The 18,776-nt window shown below is 39.9% G+C and overlaps 1 protein-coding gene across 2 annotated transcripts in view; it reads left to right on the forward strand.

The window, feature by feature from the left end:
• plxnb2a.1 (plexin b2a, tandem duplicate 1) overlaps positions 1–18,776 on the forward strand; it is a 204,804-nt gene that overhangs the window by 129,330 nt on the left and 56,698 nt on the right. For both annotated transcript variants that reach the window (XM_046071716.1, XM_046071717.1), the window contains one exon: positions 18,141–18,658. In XM_046071716.1, coding sequence (XP_045927672.1) covers positions 18,143–18,658 — 516 coding nt within the window. In that variant the 5' untranslated portion in view covers positions 18,141–18,142. The remainder of the gene's footprint in view (positions 1–18,140; positions 18,659–18,776) is intronic.

The raw sequence follows: 18,776 nt of genomic DNA on the forward strand, positions 1-18,776 counted from the left end.
TTTGTGCACGCTTCAACTGACTGACTATACAGGTGTGTGTGTGAGAGAGAGAGAGAGAGGGAGAGAAAGTGTGTAACTTTTAATACCCGGTAATCCTCTCAATTTCCTCAGCTCTAAACCAGGGGCGCACCTTTTGTGTGCCCGTTTGTGTGTGTGTGTGTGCCTTTTATACCTTCAGTTCCTATTGCTCAGCCAACTCCCCATTGACCCCAATAGTTTTAACAAACAACACACTCGTCCTATTATGTAGATATCAAAGCCTTTCTGGTTTCCCTCGGTACAAAGGCATGCTTGTGCATTTGTGCGTGTGCGTATTTATTTCTGCTGTAGTACCAGGGAACTGCTATCATTTCCAGTGTGCATGCTCCAGAAAGTCTGGAAAAGTTCAACTATGGAAATTAGTTTAGATAAGACGGGGAAACGTCTCTGTTAAACATCAACCAACAGTAACCAAAACACCAAAATAGCTAAACTAAACTAAATGTGTTCTTTCTTGTCAGTAACCACTGCTTCTTTAAAAGTGAGGTTTTAATTGTAGTTGAGTGTCTAATCAAGTCCCTGGTGCAGTTAAAGTATGATTTATCTCTGTATATTATTTTTAATCTTTAATTAAATGTTTTAGGAGAAGGCAGGAGCACTGGATGAAAGGTCCTGCCAACACTTACTCTTCGGGAGGTGAACAGTTTTTTGCAATCTGACCTTTTTAAAAAGGTAAAGTAAAAATAATAGTTAACAGCAAACACATGGCCAATGTCACTTAGCCATGTAGCAAAAGCAGAGCAACATGGGCATTGAATTGGAGTCTGCTCTCTTGGTATGTTTCCATGTCTTAATTCTGGTTTCTCCCGCCAACTTCTTCTTAACTCTAGAACATGGTGAAAATATCTGGGTCTTGCTAGATGTTTGATTTACTTCACCAGCAACTCGTTTATTTCAGCTCTTTCCAGCCAATCGGCTTGTGTGGGCAGCTAAAAGCTGCTCTGTACTGCACACTGAGGTGTTGTTTCTCAGTCACATTGGCAATAATATCAGTCTTTTCACATCACTGATTCAATGTTAACGTCAGAACTATTACTTAATGGACATTTAACTGGACACGTCCTCTTGGAGAGAGGACTCAGGGGAGTCTAATGAGTGTTGGATCGTACTTCAGTCTGTCTTGTCTCTTGCTCTGGTTAGAAAGTATAAAGGCCGTCTTTCCAGGCTGGTGTCCCAGAATGCACCCCTCAGCACTTTAATGCAGCGCATTAGCGACGGCATGATCTGCCTCTTTCACTGACTCTTCATTTCTTCTCCTTTTATCTCACGAGCTCATAAATACACATTGGTATGCACACTGTTCTTTACCTCTTTGTTGGTGTCTTCGTACTGTCTCTTCTCACTTTGTGTACATCCACTTTGTTCTTCACACACACACACACACACACACACACTGAATAAGGTGCGTGGTAGCCTTGAGGTAGACACTGTAGTTTATTATGTATAGCTTGTAAGATGAAACACTGGAGGGCTCATGAGTCTCCCATATTGTTAGTGGAGTATCTCTGCACTCTTTTTCTTCATCTCAGCTTGAGCTCGGCAACAGGTAAATTAATTATTTTTTGGCTTACTTTAATAATACAGCATGTGAGAAATGACCAGTTTTTATTTATTGAGAAAACAAAACTGAAAGTCCAAAGCCCAACTAGGATCAACTAGAGGCTGCAGGGTTCATAACACATTGTGAATGTGGATGAACTAAATACTGAGGATCTAGTGATAGGCCCTACCTTAGTGTTAGTAAAAAACGACTTGTCCTGTCAGAACCAGAGGAGAATGAGTAAGGAGAATGAGTAAGCATAGTAAATTGCCTCACTTGGACAAACTTTTTAGAGATGCAATAATAATAAGTTGCACTAATCAATGTTCAGTTATTTATATAACAGACAGAGGAACCAGAGCAAAGCTCTCAGAGTGTGATTTCCCTGGGGAGCATGGATAAGCTTTAGGGATGCACACATGTTGGCAGTGTAGGAGCATTTGAAAGTGTCTGAGAAAGACACAAAAAACACTGTTTGCAGACGCTGTTCAGCTGAATTGTCTCCTGGCACATCTACTCCATCTGTGACTGACTTCTTAGAAAAGGAAACAAACGGTCTGACTCATTTCTGAGAAGGCAATTAAGCTAGCCGCACCTAAATATGGAGTGCACACGTATTCAAGCCTTTATGGTAAATCCACTGAAACGGACCTGAGCGAGCTGAATGGCAGGTTAGTGACTGTATCCTGTCAGTTTGTCTCTTTACAAAGACAAGTGCTGCAGTATGAGAGTCCTACCTGAAGAGAGGCTGTGAAGTCTTCATGTTACGTCGTAAGAGAACCACATACAACATTATTTATCAAACTGGGTCAGACTTGATGAATTTAGCGCGAGGATACACATGTGACAACGTCCGGTTTTCAAAATAAGGTGTCTATACAGGATGGAAATGAGATTAATTGGATTATATTCACAAAAAGTATAAAACATATTACATGTGTCAATTATAAGTAAATGGACACATGTAATTTACTTTCAGACCCACTCACCAGAGTCTCTCCAAATCCTGTGGGAAACACTTAGTAAAAAGCACATTTTGACAATTTAATTTATGCAGTGGTAAAAAAAAAAAAAGGCATAAATTTGAATATACTTTTTCATTCTATTCGGCTTTGGCCAAAAATTTATTTCGGTGCATCCCTAATAAGCTTAGTAAATCGCCCCAAATGGACATATTTCTATGTAGAAATACATGCACAACTACTTTGTTCAGGTGGAGAGTCAGCATTTTACACACTTTTTAAAGATGTAGTAATTTAAGCTGCTCTAATCAGTGTTCAGTTGTTTATGAAAACAACGGAAACAAGCGACTACATGTATTAGAAAGGGATCCCTTGTAGTGAAAAAGCCACAGAAACCCTGTAGACCCTCTTAGCTCTACTGAGTGTTTGAGCACATTCAGCTTGTTCTGGTTTTACAGCCCACAACTGTAAAACTCCGTATCAGCTCTGATAAACTCAATGCACACTACTTGCCCCCAATGACCAAATGGCAGACACAGTTAAGAGACTCTGTGGTGAACATAGTGGAGCATTTAGCAGCTACAGAGTTGCTGTGGAGATGGTGGAGACAGTCTCCTCAGAAAGTGAATATCTGACTTGGATTCATTAGGTGACCAGAAACAGGAATCCAATTAAATGACAATGCTGCTGGATGTGTAAATAAGCAACTGTTTGCTAACACATTTGCTACATTAACTTAAAAGATGATCATACGTCAGCCTGTTTCCCTGCCCTCAAGTGGCCAAAACCCTAAAAGTTATTCCAGGTTTAAGCTGAAGGAAGATTTTGTTTAATGCAGTTATTATTATTTTGTTTTGATTTTGAATATTCTCATAGGTATCTTGGCATATTGATATTCATCAACTACAATTTTGACATAGATACAAGCAATATTTGTTTAGTCCATATTATTCACTCACATGCCCTTTACATTTAAATCTTTCTTGTGTAGAATAAAACACTTTGGCCTGATAGTGGAACTAGAAGAAAGGTCATTGTCATTCTGTGGCCATTGTCATTGTGACTCATGTCTGTGGGCAAAATGTATTCATACCAGATTTTATTGGCAATCTGGCTGGTAGTGTTTAACATTTCAGTGTAGAGTTAAAACGGTAGGAAATCATCCGTAATGTCAGGCTGACTTGACATAGTTCAGTTTGCTAAAGTGGTCACCCAGTCGCTGTGTTACCCAGCAGGCTGTGTGTTGTGTTGATAAGGCAGTTTGTATGGATGGACAGCCATGCAGTAGAAAAGTAGAACAGCACTACTCTGGCTCAATCATTCAGGCCTGAGCTACCGTGGCGCACCACAACTTCTCTGCCAAGTGCTGCTGCAGTCAGTAAACACTCAGACACAACCAGCCATGCACTGACTGGACTGAACATCAGGAGCATCTGCTTCACGGGGAGTTACATTTCCTGCTCCATGATTTATGTCTATGTTTGTTGTTGTTGTTCAGGCTGTCTACACCACTTCCTCTCCATTTCTCATAATTAAAAAGTGCATTAAATGGGAGAAGTTGAAGTGATACTCCACCCTTAATATAGCCGTGTTTTCAGCCTCTTAATTGACAGAAAACAGTGACTCGCAGCTTGCATTTGTCTGTTAATGTCAAGTGAAAACAAGTTTTAATGGAACAAAATGGTGTGAAAATGCTCCACAGCACTTTTGCAACGCCATCCTCTTATCCGATGTCATCTGCATGCTTTCTTACTTTAACAAAGAGCTAAAAAAAAACACAAAGTGCAAACTGTAACCGGAATGAGCTGAAAACAAATGTAAATGTGATGTCTTTTCTTGTAGCTCTGCATGACGTCTGTGTCAGTTTATGTAGGTGTTGGATATGGATAACGGCCTAAAATAGATACGAACAGTCACCCAGGTAAAAATTCGATGTGATTAGCTGTTTGGAGTTGAGCATAAAGGCCGCTGTGTGTTGGGAAAGCTACTTTGAAAAGCTCACAGTTTTACAAGCTACACTTTGGAAAAAGCTGAACCACTGCAAAGCTTCCCTCAAGGGGGATCCAGCTTTGTTTCCTTACTGAAAAATAGCAGTACAGATGACAACATGTTATAAAAGTATGGCAATGTCTTTAATAGTACATGCAGTAAAACAACATGACTGTATTTTATTACAAAGTATGTTTTACTAAAATATGTGAGACAGCAGTCTCGCATGAAAAGACCAAAACCAACAATGAACTGATCCTACTAATGTAGGGCGCCATTGTTCAAAATATATTTAAAACGCATTAACTGCACTGTTGTAATGTGTGACATTCCTGCTGCCCCAAATACTCACTGGAGCACCAAATGTGGATTAATCCGCTGCGGAAAATAGTCCCCAACAAATGCAAGTTAGGAAGATCTGACGTTGAAGTTTTACTACTAAAATGTAAAAATGTTTACTTCAAGTAAGTATTTGCATTTAATGTTCAGATCAGATAAAGTTAGCAAATTAACTGGTGGACTTCATGAAGGATTTAGCAGCTAAAGACACAGCTGTTTCTCTCAGGCGCTGGTGGAGACCAAAAATAAAGCTAAAAGAGAGAAAACTCCAGATGATAATGTCGCTCTGTGACAGCTGGATGTGTAAATAAGCAACTGTTTGCCAGTACGCCATATAAGATGATAATATTTCATTGTTGTGTTGACGGGTTGTTCTGCGGTGACTTATTTAAATTAACGTATGTAAGCCAACTTGTAACGTATGTAACTTACGCCACGTACGTAACTTATGTACATAACAAAACTAACGTAACTAACAATCTTATTTTAACCCAAACCATGATCCTTTTTATAAACCTAACCAGCACTTTTGGTACCTAAACCTAACCAAACTGCGACAGAACCACATGTTGATTATTATTATTATTATTATTATTATTATTATTGTGATGACGAGGGTCACCTTACTTTGCCATGTCCTCCACATTCATAACTCATGAAATGTGCCGTTTTTAACAATGTTAAATGACACTTAAAAAGCTTAAAATGCATAGACATGACGTGAATGTCCGGCATGCTATTGAACACTATCCCATCTTGTTGAATCTTCTTTATTTCAGACTCTTACGTAACTCTTATTAAATGAAAGACGACCGCGTGAAAAGACATAGCAATAGAAATAAAGCTATTCATTATTCTTTTATTCTATTCTGCCCACTTAACACTTCAGACTCTTCATTAGGCACATTAAATCAGATAAAGGACATTTCTGACTCCTGGGTTTCTTCATTCTCATTTTTAAATGGGTCTGGAGTTCATTTTCAGGTAGCATTAAAAAGTCTTAAGAAGTCTTAAGTTACTCACATCTGCAGATACCCTGACATTTACGAGGCGTGTCCAAAAACCTCACACACGCGCCCTGCAGGGGTTCTTTAAATACTGATAACAGAGCGAGGTCACTGATTGTGCATAAGAAGGTTGGTTGTCCAACAGGTCAAAATCCTTCGAAACTCAGAGAAACCATTGTTATGTCTGGATTTTAATGAGTCACTGTGTGTGTTGAGTTGGCTTCCAGCAGCTTGCCGCCTGGAAGGGAGAGTTATCTGTGCTTTAATCAGCCCAGAACAGAGGGAGAAGGAGGGAAAGCTCTCCCTCTTTCTCTTTCTTTGGGTCTGTAATAAGGCTTCTTGCTCTAAATCCTTTAATCTGAGCAGGAATGGAGGCTATATCTCTGTCTTCTGGCTGCAAAGAACAATCTCTCCTTCTTTCTTTCTGTCGTTCTCTCTCACACACATATTTTCACTTGCTCGCACGCACACACACACAAAAGAACCACTGCTGAAACAGAGCCTGCCTTGTTAATTGAGAGCTGGTAGAGCTGCCTCTCCTATGTCTTGCTCTTTCTTTCTGTTTATGTATATGTATGCATGGAAAGGTTAGAAGGAGCTGTAGAGCAGGAGTTGAAAGGATAAAAAGTTAGGAAAACTTATGAAATTTACATGTCGAGGTGGAAAAAAAGAGTTGAAACATTTGGACCGGACTAGCATGCGTGAGCAGAAACACAAACAAACATGCAAACACTACGTGAGGTTTTGGCAGAGCTCCATGTGCGCAGTTAATGCTAATTATTTTTTTGATACAACTTTAGGGAAACGAGCAGTTTTTAATAACGCGTTTTTACATTCAGCTCTCGCTCGATTTCTCCCTCTCGCTCTGTATAGATGAGACAGTGGTTTAATTTTCAGAGTGTGAAGAGAGACCGTAAAAAATGCTGGACTCTGTCCAGACATAATGACTCGACAGCAGGAGCTGCAGTCACGGAGGCTGCCCACCTCTGTGCTCAGCTACAAACAGCAGCAGTGTCAACCACATTTTCCTCTTCATTCCTCCTCTCAACTAATCTAAACATATAACATTTTCCAACCAACACATGACACTTTTTCACACTATATCTGTATTTTTAATTTCTCCACATATCTGCTTTCCTCCGGACTGCATCTGATTACAAGGTGATTCATAATCCAATTCTCCAAAATACCTCCTGGTTGTCTTAAAACGATTATATTAAGTGGTTTTAATTTCCATTCAGGAGGTTAGGCTATTAATGAAATATTTTCATCACATGGTAATTATCAGCATGAAGTAACTAATGAGCACAGTATCAGCCCTTGCGGGATTTAATACAAAAACATCACTATCAGCCATCAAAAAGTCATATTTCAAACTCTTAAATGATTGATAGCGTTGAAATGCAGCATTAGTGCAGGTGTAGTGAGTGACAAGTAGTGCATTTGTCATTATTAATAGTACCATTAGGGAATTGTTCTTGTGATGTCAGTTACAGGTATCCTATGTACTTGTATTCTCCTTTGAGGCCTGTTATTAGCCTATATTTGATAAACATTTGGCCAACTGCATTTAAAAGTATGCCGAATTAGTTGTTAGCTGTTCTTGTTTGCAGTGTACCCAAGAATGTACAGACAGCTATCCCTGGATTTCCTTGATCCTGAAGAAAACTTTAAAATGTGATGATTCTCTGTCTTTTTTCTGTGATTACGAAGCAGATTTATGGATGTTTATTCACGATGTACATGGTCTTTTAGCAGGAATTGTTCACAAGGAGAACATGAATAATAGAATAATGCCTGGCTCATCTTTTAGGTTACATAATATTACCTGTATCCAAACAGTGTGGGAGTCATTTCATTTCGACTAAAACCAACAAGAAAAGTGTTTGATCTCTAACCCTTTTAAATGACGTGACAGAACACCTGCCAGGTTTTTGATCTGTAGTTGATCTTTTCATGTTCAGTTTGACTTTAAAACAGCATCATCAGGAGCTGAGCCAGTAAAGTCCACAGAAGACTTCAATCATGACATCTTAAGGACTTAAAAATGAGTTGCTGTGAGCTGTCAGCACGCTCTGACAGTTACTCCCATGTGAGCTGAATGCAGCGTTACACCAAACAGGATGAGGTGCACTGAATGAGTCCTCGGCGCTGTACGACATGAACATCCTTTAATTCCTTCGGCGGCAACTCTTGACAGGGCAAAGCAGTGTTTTTGTTTTTTTAAAAGTTTGCTGGAAACGCTTCTTAGGTATGAGAGATGATTAATGCAGGAGACGGGGTCTGTTGGCGTGCAGGCGTACATACACACACATGGTCTCATCAGTGTGTGTCACTGCCGGGTTAATGGGAGGTGTACCAGGATAGAAAGTGGTTGTTAATCGCTCACTCCAACGCAGAGGACACAACCGCTAAATTACATTTGCATAACACAGAATTAATCTGTGCGTGATTTTACTGCCATGAAATGGGATCATGTTTTTTCTCTCTTTGTCTCTCATCCCCGTCTTTACTTCTGTCTTTACCTTAGCAGAAAACTTTCGATGCATTGATGTAAAGTCATATTTATTTAAGAAGATTGATTTCCTTCCTTCCAGGCAGCCGGTGGATTTCAGTTCATCCCAGCGTGCGGCGAAAATAAATTTGCACCGACTTGAGACTTGATTTAGATTGGTAATCAATCACAATGAACATTTCCTTGCACTTCTGTTGCACACTTTGCACACCTTGCACTGTTCTTGTCAAACTTGTGTTTTTGTGGTATGTCACAGTTGCAAGCAGGGGACACAGTGGTGCGTTCAAAGACCCTATTTGTGTCTGCAAAAAAGCATCCAATTAAAAAGCCATATTCATTTAAAAAACTACGCACATTTGCAACTTTAAATAAATATGCTGCTTCTCACATTACAAATCTTGATGTTAGTCAGCCTCCTGGGAAATCTCGGATGTCTTGGTTTCCTTGAAAGACGCATCATTAACAAAAAAAAATGAAGCCAATCAGATGTTTTCTGCTTTCTCAAACAGGTTTCGTGTCTCTGTTGGCTGTTTATTTTAGAAATGAATATAGAGCTGAAGCTAATGATTGTGCTAGATTATAATCTGTCATACTGAGGGGAGCTTGAAACACTGCAGTCGGTTGATTTGTCACTTCTTGCACAACAAAGGACTCACAGCACAATATTTTTAAATGTCACATGCGACAGAGAAATAATTTTTTATATGTATTGTCCTGTATTTGCTACTCGTTGTACCGTTGGCCTGAATGATTCCTCTGTCTCTTTCACTTCTCTGACAGTCCGTCTTTGTCTTCACCCACTTTTAGTTTCTGCTCGCTGTGGCACTGCCCTGCTGAGATGTTACCAAGTGGTACTATACAGAGATGTATGTGTGTGTGTGTGTGTGTGTGTGTGTATATAAAGCACTCAGTCAGCTTAATAGCTGCCGACCTCTCAGACCTTCTATCATAAGACTAATCCTCTTCTCAAAGGTCGCGTTATTAGAGGGTCTTATTTTGTCATCGTGTAATAATGTCCACTGTGAGATTACTAGTGCGACACACTGCGAGTTCGTATTGTAATTTGCATCCTCTCAGGTTTACTTACCTTCTGTTGTCCTTTTTCTTCGTCCACCGTAAAAGAGTCGTCCCCCACAGCTGTGTGTCACTCACAATATCTCGGATGTCACTGATTGGATTTCGATGAAATGCCACAGAATGAAAATGAAGAATACTTTCTTTAGTGGCTCTATTTTGATTCCTAATTTGATGTTGCCAATGATTAATCTTTTTTTTTTATTTATTTATTTTTAAGCAGAAATGCCCAACATTCGCTGATTCCAGCTTCTCAAATGCAATGATACGCTGCTTTTTGATGATTAATCGCATTAGGAATTGAATAAAGAATGAAACAATAAATTGATTAGTCAACTGACAGAAAATTTATCGTGATCTATTTTGATAACCAATTATTCGTTCCAGTCATTTTTTAACCAGAAAAGTCAGATTGTACTAGTTCCGTCTAATAAAATGTGACTATTTAATGCATTTTGTTTGTCAAATACAATAAAAAAATACAAATATTTCTAGGGGGTTTGGATTGTTGGTCGGATAAAACGACCCATTTAAAAACATGAGTTTTGGGAAGTTGTGATGTGCATTTTTCACTTTCACTTTCTCTTTATAGACAAAACATTTAATCGATTTATCAAGAAACTAATTACTTTGTACTAATTATGAACATAATCGTAAGTTGGATCCCTAAAATTAAATATGTAACGGTAGACAGCTAGACTGTGCAGTGAGTCAACCTCACTCTCCGCCGGCTTAAGAGACGCACTAGCCACAGACGCTAGGGCCCGTGGGTTTTTACCCGAGGTCACCGGTCGGAGTCAGGACTGTGCAGTACAACTCGGGGCCGGTTACATATATAATATAATTTTTGCGCTGTTGGTCAGGACTGTTTGGACTTGAACTTGAATTGCAGTAGAGTGATAAAGTTTTAATGTCCCTGGGGAGCAATTTAGCTCACAGATAGCAGTCAAAAATAATAAATACAAAAAATGTTTTATATTTAATAGACATTTCCACTGTTGTCTGAAAAACCACTGGCAGATTAATAAAGAAAGAACTGAATAAAGATATCTTTTCTAGAATCCATATTTTTCCCCCATTTTTTTTTTTAGCACATGTGGAATCTCCTCTTACACCTGAAAGCATCTTCAAAACATCTTAAAATGTGGTTCCTCTCTCTTTGTTCATCTCTACATGAGAGTGTAATACCTTTTGTGGAGTCTGGGACTGGTAGAAGACATTGTGTGTTGGGATAGATTAGGTATAGCAGCTGTGTGTGTGTCCTATCCTCTTCCGCCTTTTGGTATTATGCTTACTTTGTCTCGGCCATGCTCTCCTTTAGGCCTCTTCATTACCACCAATAAGAACTCAATTTCCCCCGGGCTCCGCCAATCATAAGACTCATATCCCCTCCAGGCCGGTCCAATCAGCTTCAATGTTCTCCGGCCTTGCTGTCATGAATGGCTAATGACACCTGGTGGTGGGCATGAATGTAAATGAGACCACATCAGGTTCTTTTCTAACTCGAAGAAAATTGTAGCCATAAACAAGAAACCCTTCTGCTGGTGTCAAAGTTTGGAGCAAGAATATAAAAAGGAACAAGAGAGAAAAATCCTTCAAACAGTGCAGACATTCAGTAAAGAGCAAATGTCTGCAATGTCTAAATGTTGGGCTACAAAAGCAGGGACGTGCTAGTCCAAGGAGCGAACATGATAATATTGTTCCTGCCCTGAGTGTTAGAGTCAGGTAAAAGTTTACTTTATTGATACATGTTAATACCAGACTGAAGTTGAATTATCACTCTGGGTTATTAGAATTATTGTTATTTTTAGCTGTACCTCCATTGATGTAAAACATAAAGATCAGTGTACGAGTCATGGGGAGTACCGCTCAGCCTGTGAAGGTGTGTTCATATTGAAAGCAAAGCAAATATTTGCCTTGCATCATTTGCGTGAATCTGACTGCTGGATAATCCATGTGTGTAGTCCATGTTTATTTGCTTCAGACAGCCGGTGCACTGACTTTACATACTTAAGCAACTGATGCACTGAAAGTGTGTGTGGGAGTGTTTCTGACTGAACACAAACTCCATTTACTTCACTTTACCCTGTAGTACTCTGTCCGAAGCAGATTCGTAATACCAAGTAAAACATTTTTTGCTCAAGTTCGTTAGCTCGTGCAGATTATTCAGTTTGTGGCGCTCTGTGCTTCCGTTGAGTGCAATCGCACCGCCTCTAAAATTCGCCCTGCATTCTGTCCAACCCTGCTGACTCCAGATTTATAAGCAACATCTTGCAACACAAACTAGAGGTGTAGTTTGAAAGATGTGGGCTTGTACCAGGCAGGAGACATATTTTGTTGCATTATGGGAAATGTTGGGTCCATTGTTTTCGGACTGTGAGATATTCTGACTTGAGTTACATAGAATAGTTCTGTCTGCTGCACCAGATATTCAAGTGAAAACATGTTGGTTCTTATCAAATTTGGGTGTGATGTTGAAAATACCAGCTCAACCGCTCTGAAGTTATCTTATCTGAACTTAAACTTATTAATATCTTCATTTTGACTTTTTGGTGCTCAGACGACAGCTCATTTGTGTTTTCTCCTAATTGTTCTCGTTACTTTCTATAACGAGAAGCCCTTACTGAGCCATCCCCGCAATAAGAGGTCCTCATGTATTGCAACCTAGGTTCATCAGTGTCGTCTTGCAGTAGAAAACACTGCAATTTTGGGGTACAAAATCCAAGAGAAAATCAATTAAACCAAATTGCTTCCTTTAATTTCCATTTATTTTTTTATGAGTTGATGAAGACCATAAGCTCCGTTTGGGAGCTTCAGAAAAAAGGTAGTAAATAGACCTTTTCTAAATATCATTTTGTCTAAAATAAAACGTATTTCTGAGGTTCCAGGGAATAAAATCTCACACTCGACTATGTTGGTCAAAATTCCTAACAAGTGAAAAGAAAGAGCCGTCAGTATCTTTCCCTAAGTTTCCCAGTGGTCATGCAGTTTTGGCAGTGTCGCAATTTTAAGAGTTTTGTTCCTCACAGGATCAGATAAAAAATGAAAAAATTGTCTTGGGAATCGAGTACCTGGGCATTTTAACAGATTGGTCCCTCTCCAAGAATGTACCACAAAGTAAAACACAATGTTTGCATGTAGCAAATCTGCTGGTACCCTAACTGGAATGCAAACCAGACTTTAAAAGATTTAAATGCTTCTTTGGGTAAACTGTTTGTGTCAGACTCACATCTGGACAGACAGACAGGTTTACACACAGACAGTTAGTCAGACAGGCAAGCACACAGACAGAACCATAGATGGAGTTTCAGATCTGGTTTGTCCCCGGGGATCTCTTGTGTCAGAAAACCAGTTTTGTTTGAACTCGTTCCCGCGGGTGAGGTTGTAAAGACAGACAGAGAAAAGGGAGAGAGACATTTATGCAGAGGGAAAGAGAGAGAGAGAAACAATGTGAATTACAAAGAAAAGATGGAAGAGAGAAGCTTAGAGAGGTTAGAGGGAGAGAAAATCAGTGAGGCTTTATTCCCCTGGCCGGAGACTCAGCAGACATTCCTGGATTTAGTTTCACTCCAAACTTTTTAGCAGAGGGGTCAGTGCTCAAGACTTTTACAAAGTATGCTCTCAGGATTTTAATGAGTCACAGATTGCTTTTCTCACTCCTGTATATGTGTGTGTGTGTGTCTCAGTGTGTTTAGACTGGTATCACTTCTCCATCACAACATTTGCATTTTAATCCCCGTTGTTGGTGACTCCAGTTTTCTACCAAATATGTCTTGCTGGTGTGTGCCAGTGTAATCTCACACACAGAGACTCACAGATGTTTTTAATACTATATTTACGCAGACTTTCTAGTGAATACATGCATTTCTAAAGTAACCCAAACAAAGACATGCCAAACTTTAAACCTCTACTCCCGCCTGATAGACTGAACTCCATGTCGACAGACAGGCTGATAGACGTAACGAGATGCTTCTATACAGGTGTACTGCATGAAACAATTAACCAGTTAACATCCCTCTCTGTAGGGCTGCAACTACCATTTACTTTTATCCTCGATTTAATGCCAGATATGGATGCAATAAATCAATCAATCATTTTGTTAATAAATTGTCTTGCAATGCAGTTTTCGGTGAAAAAGCTCTAAAAACCCACTTTACGCTACCTGCTCTGCAGCAAACAGCAGACCGACAGCGTTAGACTAGCTGGTGAACATAGTGGAGTACTTAGCAGGTAAAGAGACAGATTTTCCCTCAGGAGTTGGTAGAGACCAAAAACATAGAGCTGCAAGAGAGAGAATATTGTAATAAGTTACATTCATCATCACAAACACGAAATAAATGATAATGTTGTTCTGCGTCTGCTGAATTTTTAAAAAGGCAGCTGTTTGCTAACACATTTGCCATCTTAAAAGCATAGACGGGATTGATCGTGAACCTAGTCTCGTTGAAGTCACCTGTAGGTTTTTGAAGAGGCATTTGTGGAGCTCAGTGTGGCGGTCACCAAATCCAAAAATGGGCAAAGAGGGTGGGTGTAGCTATCCGACAACAAGCGTCTAGCCACCTAGCCGCTAGCCACACCCACTCGCACACACTCAAAGCAGCCACATCCTTAGGTATGCATAACTTTAATCTTAAATATAATTAAAACAGGTGAGTTATATAATTAGACACTCCTGTACAGTTGTCATGAACAGGGAAACCAAAACCGTTATTTTGCACCAGGCTGTAAACATGTTTATTTCTGCTGTAAAGTTGGGCATTTTAACATGGGGGTCTTTGAGGACTGACTCACTTTTGGAGCCAGCCTCAAGTGGCCATTGAAAGAACTGCAGTTTTGGCACTTCCCTGTTGGCTTCATTAATCAGCCCTGCAGGGTGCCGTTTGCTTAAAAAGCATTTCCAGCTTGTTTCTGTTGCCACCAAGTGACCAAAAGAAATCTGTCAATGCAGGTGAATGTAACATCTGACATGTTTTGGATACATTTCCATAATCCTTATGGCCTTATCTGTCCTGCCGCTACAATTGATTTCACAAACGGTGTCCCAAATCCTCAAACCAAACAAAGATGGCAACTAGACATGTAAGCATATTTACCATTGTAGCAAAACTCTTTATCTTGAAAAATAGCACCCTGTTCTTGTTTTCTGCTTTACAGCATCCAGCAGATTTCTTAAAATAATTGCACTAAAGCCTCAAAGTGGTAGGATTTAATGATGTTATAACATTATGCCTCACTTGAAAAAAGAAATCTTGAAAGAGCGCTATGCCAGCATGTCCTCACCTTACAAATCAGAAGATCTTAAAGTCAAGCTGTTGCTAACAAGGATGGAAGAACAGGACACACACACACATTTTACACCATTGACATACAGTTTATTCCTGGGCTGACACCAGTCAGGCTTTAAAGAACCAAAGCAGCGGGATGAAAGAAGAAGAAAATAAGGCAGAGAGAAAAGAAAGGGGGCAAGATGGCTGACAGAGCACAGATAGATCCCATGTGGAAACCAAAGATGATTTTCCTTTGATGTGGCAGATGCACACATCCATAACGGGCCCTCTGAGAGAGAAAGAGATGAAGAAGGTGAATATACCTGCCGTCTTTTTTCTTTTTACTGTGGTGTTGGAGAGAAATGAAATTTAATGAGAGAGGAGGCCACAAGCAAGGGCAAAAAAATTTAAAATTAAACAATATTTATCTTGTAGATTCGATACTGGCGATACTGCCAAAGTACACAGAGTAGGATACAAGCACAACAGACCACAGTTTTATCTACTTTTGACTGCCTTGATTGATCAGGGAAAATCGCTGCACCTACGTGTTACTATGTTTACTAAGTTATTTTACGTGGATATATACACTCACTGACCACTTTATTAGGTACACCTTGCTAGCACCAGCTTGGACCCCCTTTTGCCTTCAGCACTGCCTTAATCCTTCGTGGCAGTCTTTAAAAAAGTTGTTGGAAACATTCCTCAGAGAATTTGGTCTATATTGACATGATAGATCATCTCACAGTTGCTGCAGATTTTGTCGGCTGCACATCCAAGATGCAAATTTGGATGTAACGAAAGGTTACTTGAGTTACTGTTCTCCTCTGACCTCTGACATCAACAAGACATTTCGGTCCAAACAACCTTTCTTCACAATTCTGATTGATTTGAACTTCAGCAAGTTGTCTTGACAACGTCTAAATGCATTAAGTTGCCACCATGTGATTGGCTTATTAGCTATTTGTGTTAACAAGCAATTGAACAGGTTTACCTAATAAAGTGGCCGGTGAGTGCACATGTCTTATACAGCTCAGATTATAAGATTAAGATCCTGAACAGTTCATGATCAGCTGATTGATTTAATAGTATTCTAGCTTTAGAAATCAAGCCAATATCACACATTTACTATCAGAAAATCCTGTGGTTGGTCTTTTTCGCTTTCACACCACAAGCTAACCGCACAATAGTCTGGTTTAGAGACAGAGCAGGGCCTTCCTTTTCAGGCGGCCGCGGTCCTGTTTGTTTGGTCTGCACCAGGGTTTGTTTTAACTAACCAAACAGGTTAGGAAATACAAACCAGCCAAAGCACATCAAACACAACTCTTCCAGTCTTTTCTGGATCTTTGTAGCCTTTATGTTGTCAGAATGCTCCCTAGCTATAGTGGGACCCTCTATAAACGTATGAAACCATCGCTCAAAGGTACCACAACACCTGAATAGAGATTCCTATTCATTTGGGGTTCATTGTCTCGGACGCTTTGACATGGTGACGATCAAACCATCGACAATCACAGACATGATGCTACAGAATCGACAACGCACAAAGAAAGCTTGTCATTGTAGACTTCAGGTATCTTTATCAAGACATCTTGTGTGATTGCATTGTAAACTGTAGTATTTAATTAGGCAGTCCACCAAAATAGAGTTACCCTGACACAAAAAGATTGTTTTGTATTTCTTTCAGAAGTCTGAATGAAAACACAGTTGAAAGCGTAAATGAATTAAAAAGTTTCCCAGAAAAATAACTTTCCTAATTTGTAGTTATTTTGTGAATGCAATGCTGTTACAAAGTGTTGGATTTCAAATTCAATATTCAGATCCAAATAATATTCCTGTGGGGAACTTTGGGGTTCCTGTCTTAACTGTTCATTCAAAAGTCTGTTTATGTTATTTCTCCAATGTAATACTTTTGATATCAGTGGATAGGTAATTTAGGCGAGCAGGTGGTTAGAGAGATAAGGCTTTTCACACTAATAAATCCCTTTGCAATGAGGCGAACTGAAGTGAATCTAATTTGGAGAGAGTAAGAGCACAGGGGAAGCTCCAGTCAATTGACCACCAATCAGAACTATCTGATAGCCCCTGTAAAATCAGTGATTGGCCAGTAAAATGCCTGATCACGGGAGCGTAAATAAATGAACATGATGTGACTCTAAACAGTTTGATTTACTGGACAGAAGAACGAGACGATGCTGCTGTAATGAAAAACATTTTTTAGGATGCACTCAGTACAATTTAGGAGGGGAAATGATCTCGTGGAGTTTATGTGAATCATCCAAGAATAACCTGATAGTAGCATCATAAGCAAACAGTTTTTGCAGAAAGATGTTATTACAGTGAGCGTGATGTTACTGCACACTGGAGCCTTGTTTTACAGCCACGGGCCACAGCTATAATTAAACACACCCATCCAGACTAATGGAAGGAGAAACTCAGTATGTCAGACAACTAATTGCTACACTCAGTCTCCCTTTTCACACACATACACACACTTTTGTCTTTTGTCTTTGCTAATCTAATCTGTCTCAGCAACTCTCACTTTTCAGGCCGTTACCTCCACGGTCTCCTCCTCATCCTCCTCCACCTCTCGTTTTTTGGGGGGGTTTTAATGAGAAGCTTCTCATTACCGCTTCTCGTTTCTCTTTGCTTTCAGCGTTCATTCTTTTCTCCTTGAGTTTCTGCTGCTGTTGGTGCTGTCCCACAGTACAGTGTTCTGCTTTGTTTAGAGGACAAGCACTAACTGTCTTTGTCTCTTAAAGTCAAGTTCAGTGGGTTTATTGTCAGGACTGTTTGTCAGAAATACAAAAGTTTTTACAAAACAGTTTAGGGCTGTAATTTAGTATTAATTTCATTACAGATTAATATGTCATTTATTTTTCTTTAGTAATTAATTGTTTAAATTAAAACATCTCTCACAATGTCCCAGAGCTCAATGTGACATCTTTAAACGTCTGGTTTTGTCTGACCAACAGTCCAAAACTAAAAGATAGTCAATTTTCAATGATATAAAACAGATTAAAGCAACAGTGTTCAGCATTCCTGCTTGATAAATGACTTCAGATTAGGTCATTATCAAATAGTTACTGATTCATTTTCTACAGATGGACTAATCGATCAATCTGACTTACCGCTTTTGCACAGACGCAGCAACAAAATGTTAATTATTTCAGAACTTTGCCAGCGCAGTGGATAAGACGCATGCCTTTGATGTGAGAGACCCAGGTTCAGTTCCCCACAGTAACCCTCTGTGTAACACAGTAACACGTGCGACCTCTGACATAGATAGCAATTGTAAGTCGCTTTGGATAAAAGCGTCAGCTAAAATGAATAAATGTAATTGATGTTGGGGCAAAAAGAAAAAGAAACACAACCAACACTTCTTTCTTATCTCTGTTTTTCCAACAGTCATGATGGAGCGGTGGTTGGCGTGGCAGTTTGCCCTGTTCGCCCTGGCATCCATTTACCTCAGCCCCTCCCAGGGCAAAAACACAGAGTTCCTTTCTGAGTTTCTGATCAACAACGTGGTGGCCGATCCTCATACGGGCCGGCTATACGTCGGCGCCGTCAACAAACTCTACCAGCTGAACTCTGACCTCGAAGTCGAGGCCCACACCGACACGGGCCCAAAGCGAGACAACCGACAATGCACGCCGCCAGTCACCGACGCCTGCGAGGAGGCCGTGGAAACAAACAACCACAACAAGCTGCTGCTGGTCCACAAGGCCAACAACGAGCTGGTGGTCTGTGGCAGCGTCTACAGAGGCATCTGCTCTCTGATGAACCTGAGCAACGTGGAGCAGCTGCTGTACTTCAGTGACACCAAAGGAGAGAAGTCATACGTGGCGAGCGCCGAGGAGGGCGTCTCCGTGGTGGGAGTGATGTCATACTTCACCAAGGATAGAGATAACTTCACCGTGTTCCTGGTAAGAAGGAAAAGAAACACTTAAATATATAATTTCCAGTGGCACCGAGGGAATAAAAAATAAATAAATAAAGAATATGAATGATCACTTCCATCTGTGATGTTGTGTGAACAAACGC

This window comes from Micropterus dolomieu, linkage group LG16, assembly GCF_021292245.1.
Source record: "Micropterus dolomieu isolate WLL.071019.BEF.003 ecotype Adirondacks linkage group LG16, ASM2129224v1, whole genome shotgun sequence".
Classification (NCBI taxonomy): Eukaryota; Metazoa; Chordata; class Actinopteri; order Centrarchiformes; family Centrarchidae; genus Micropterus; species Micropterus dolomieu.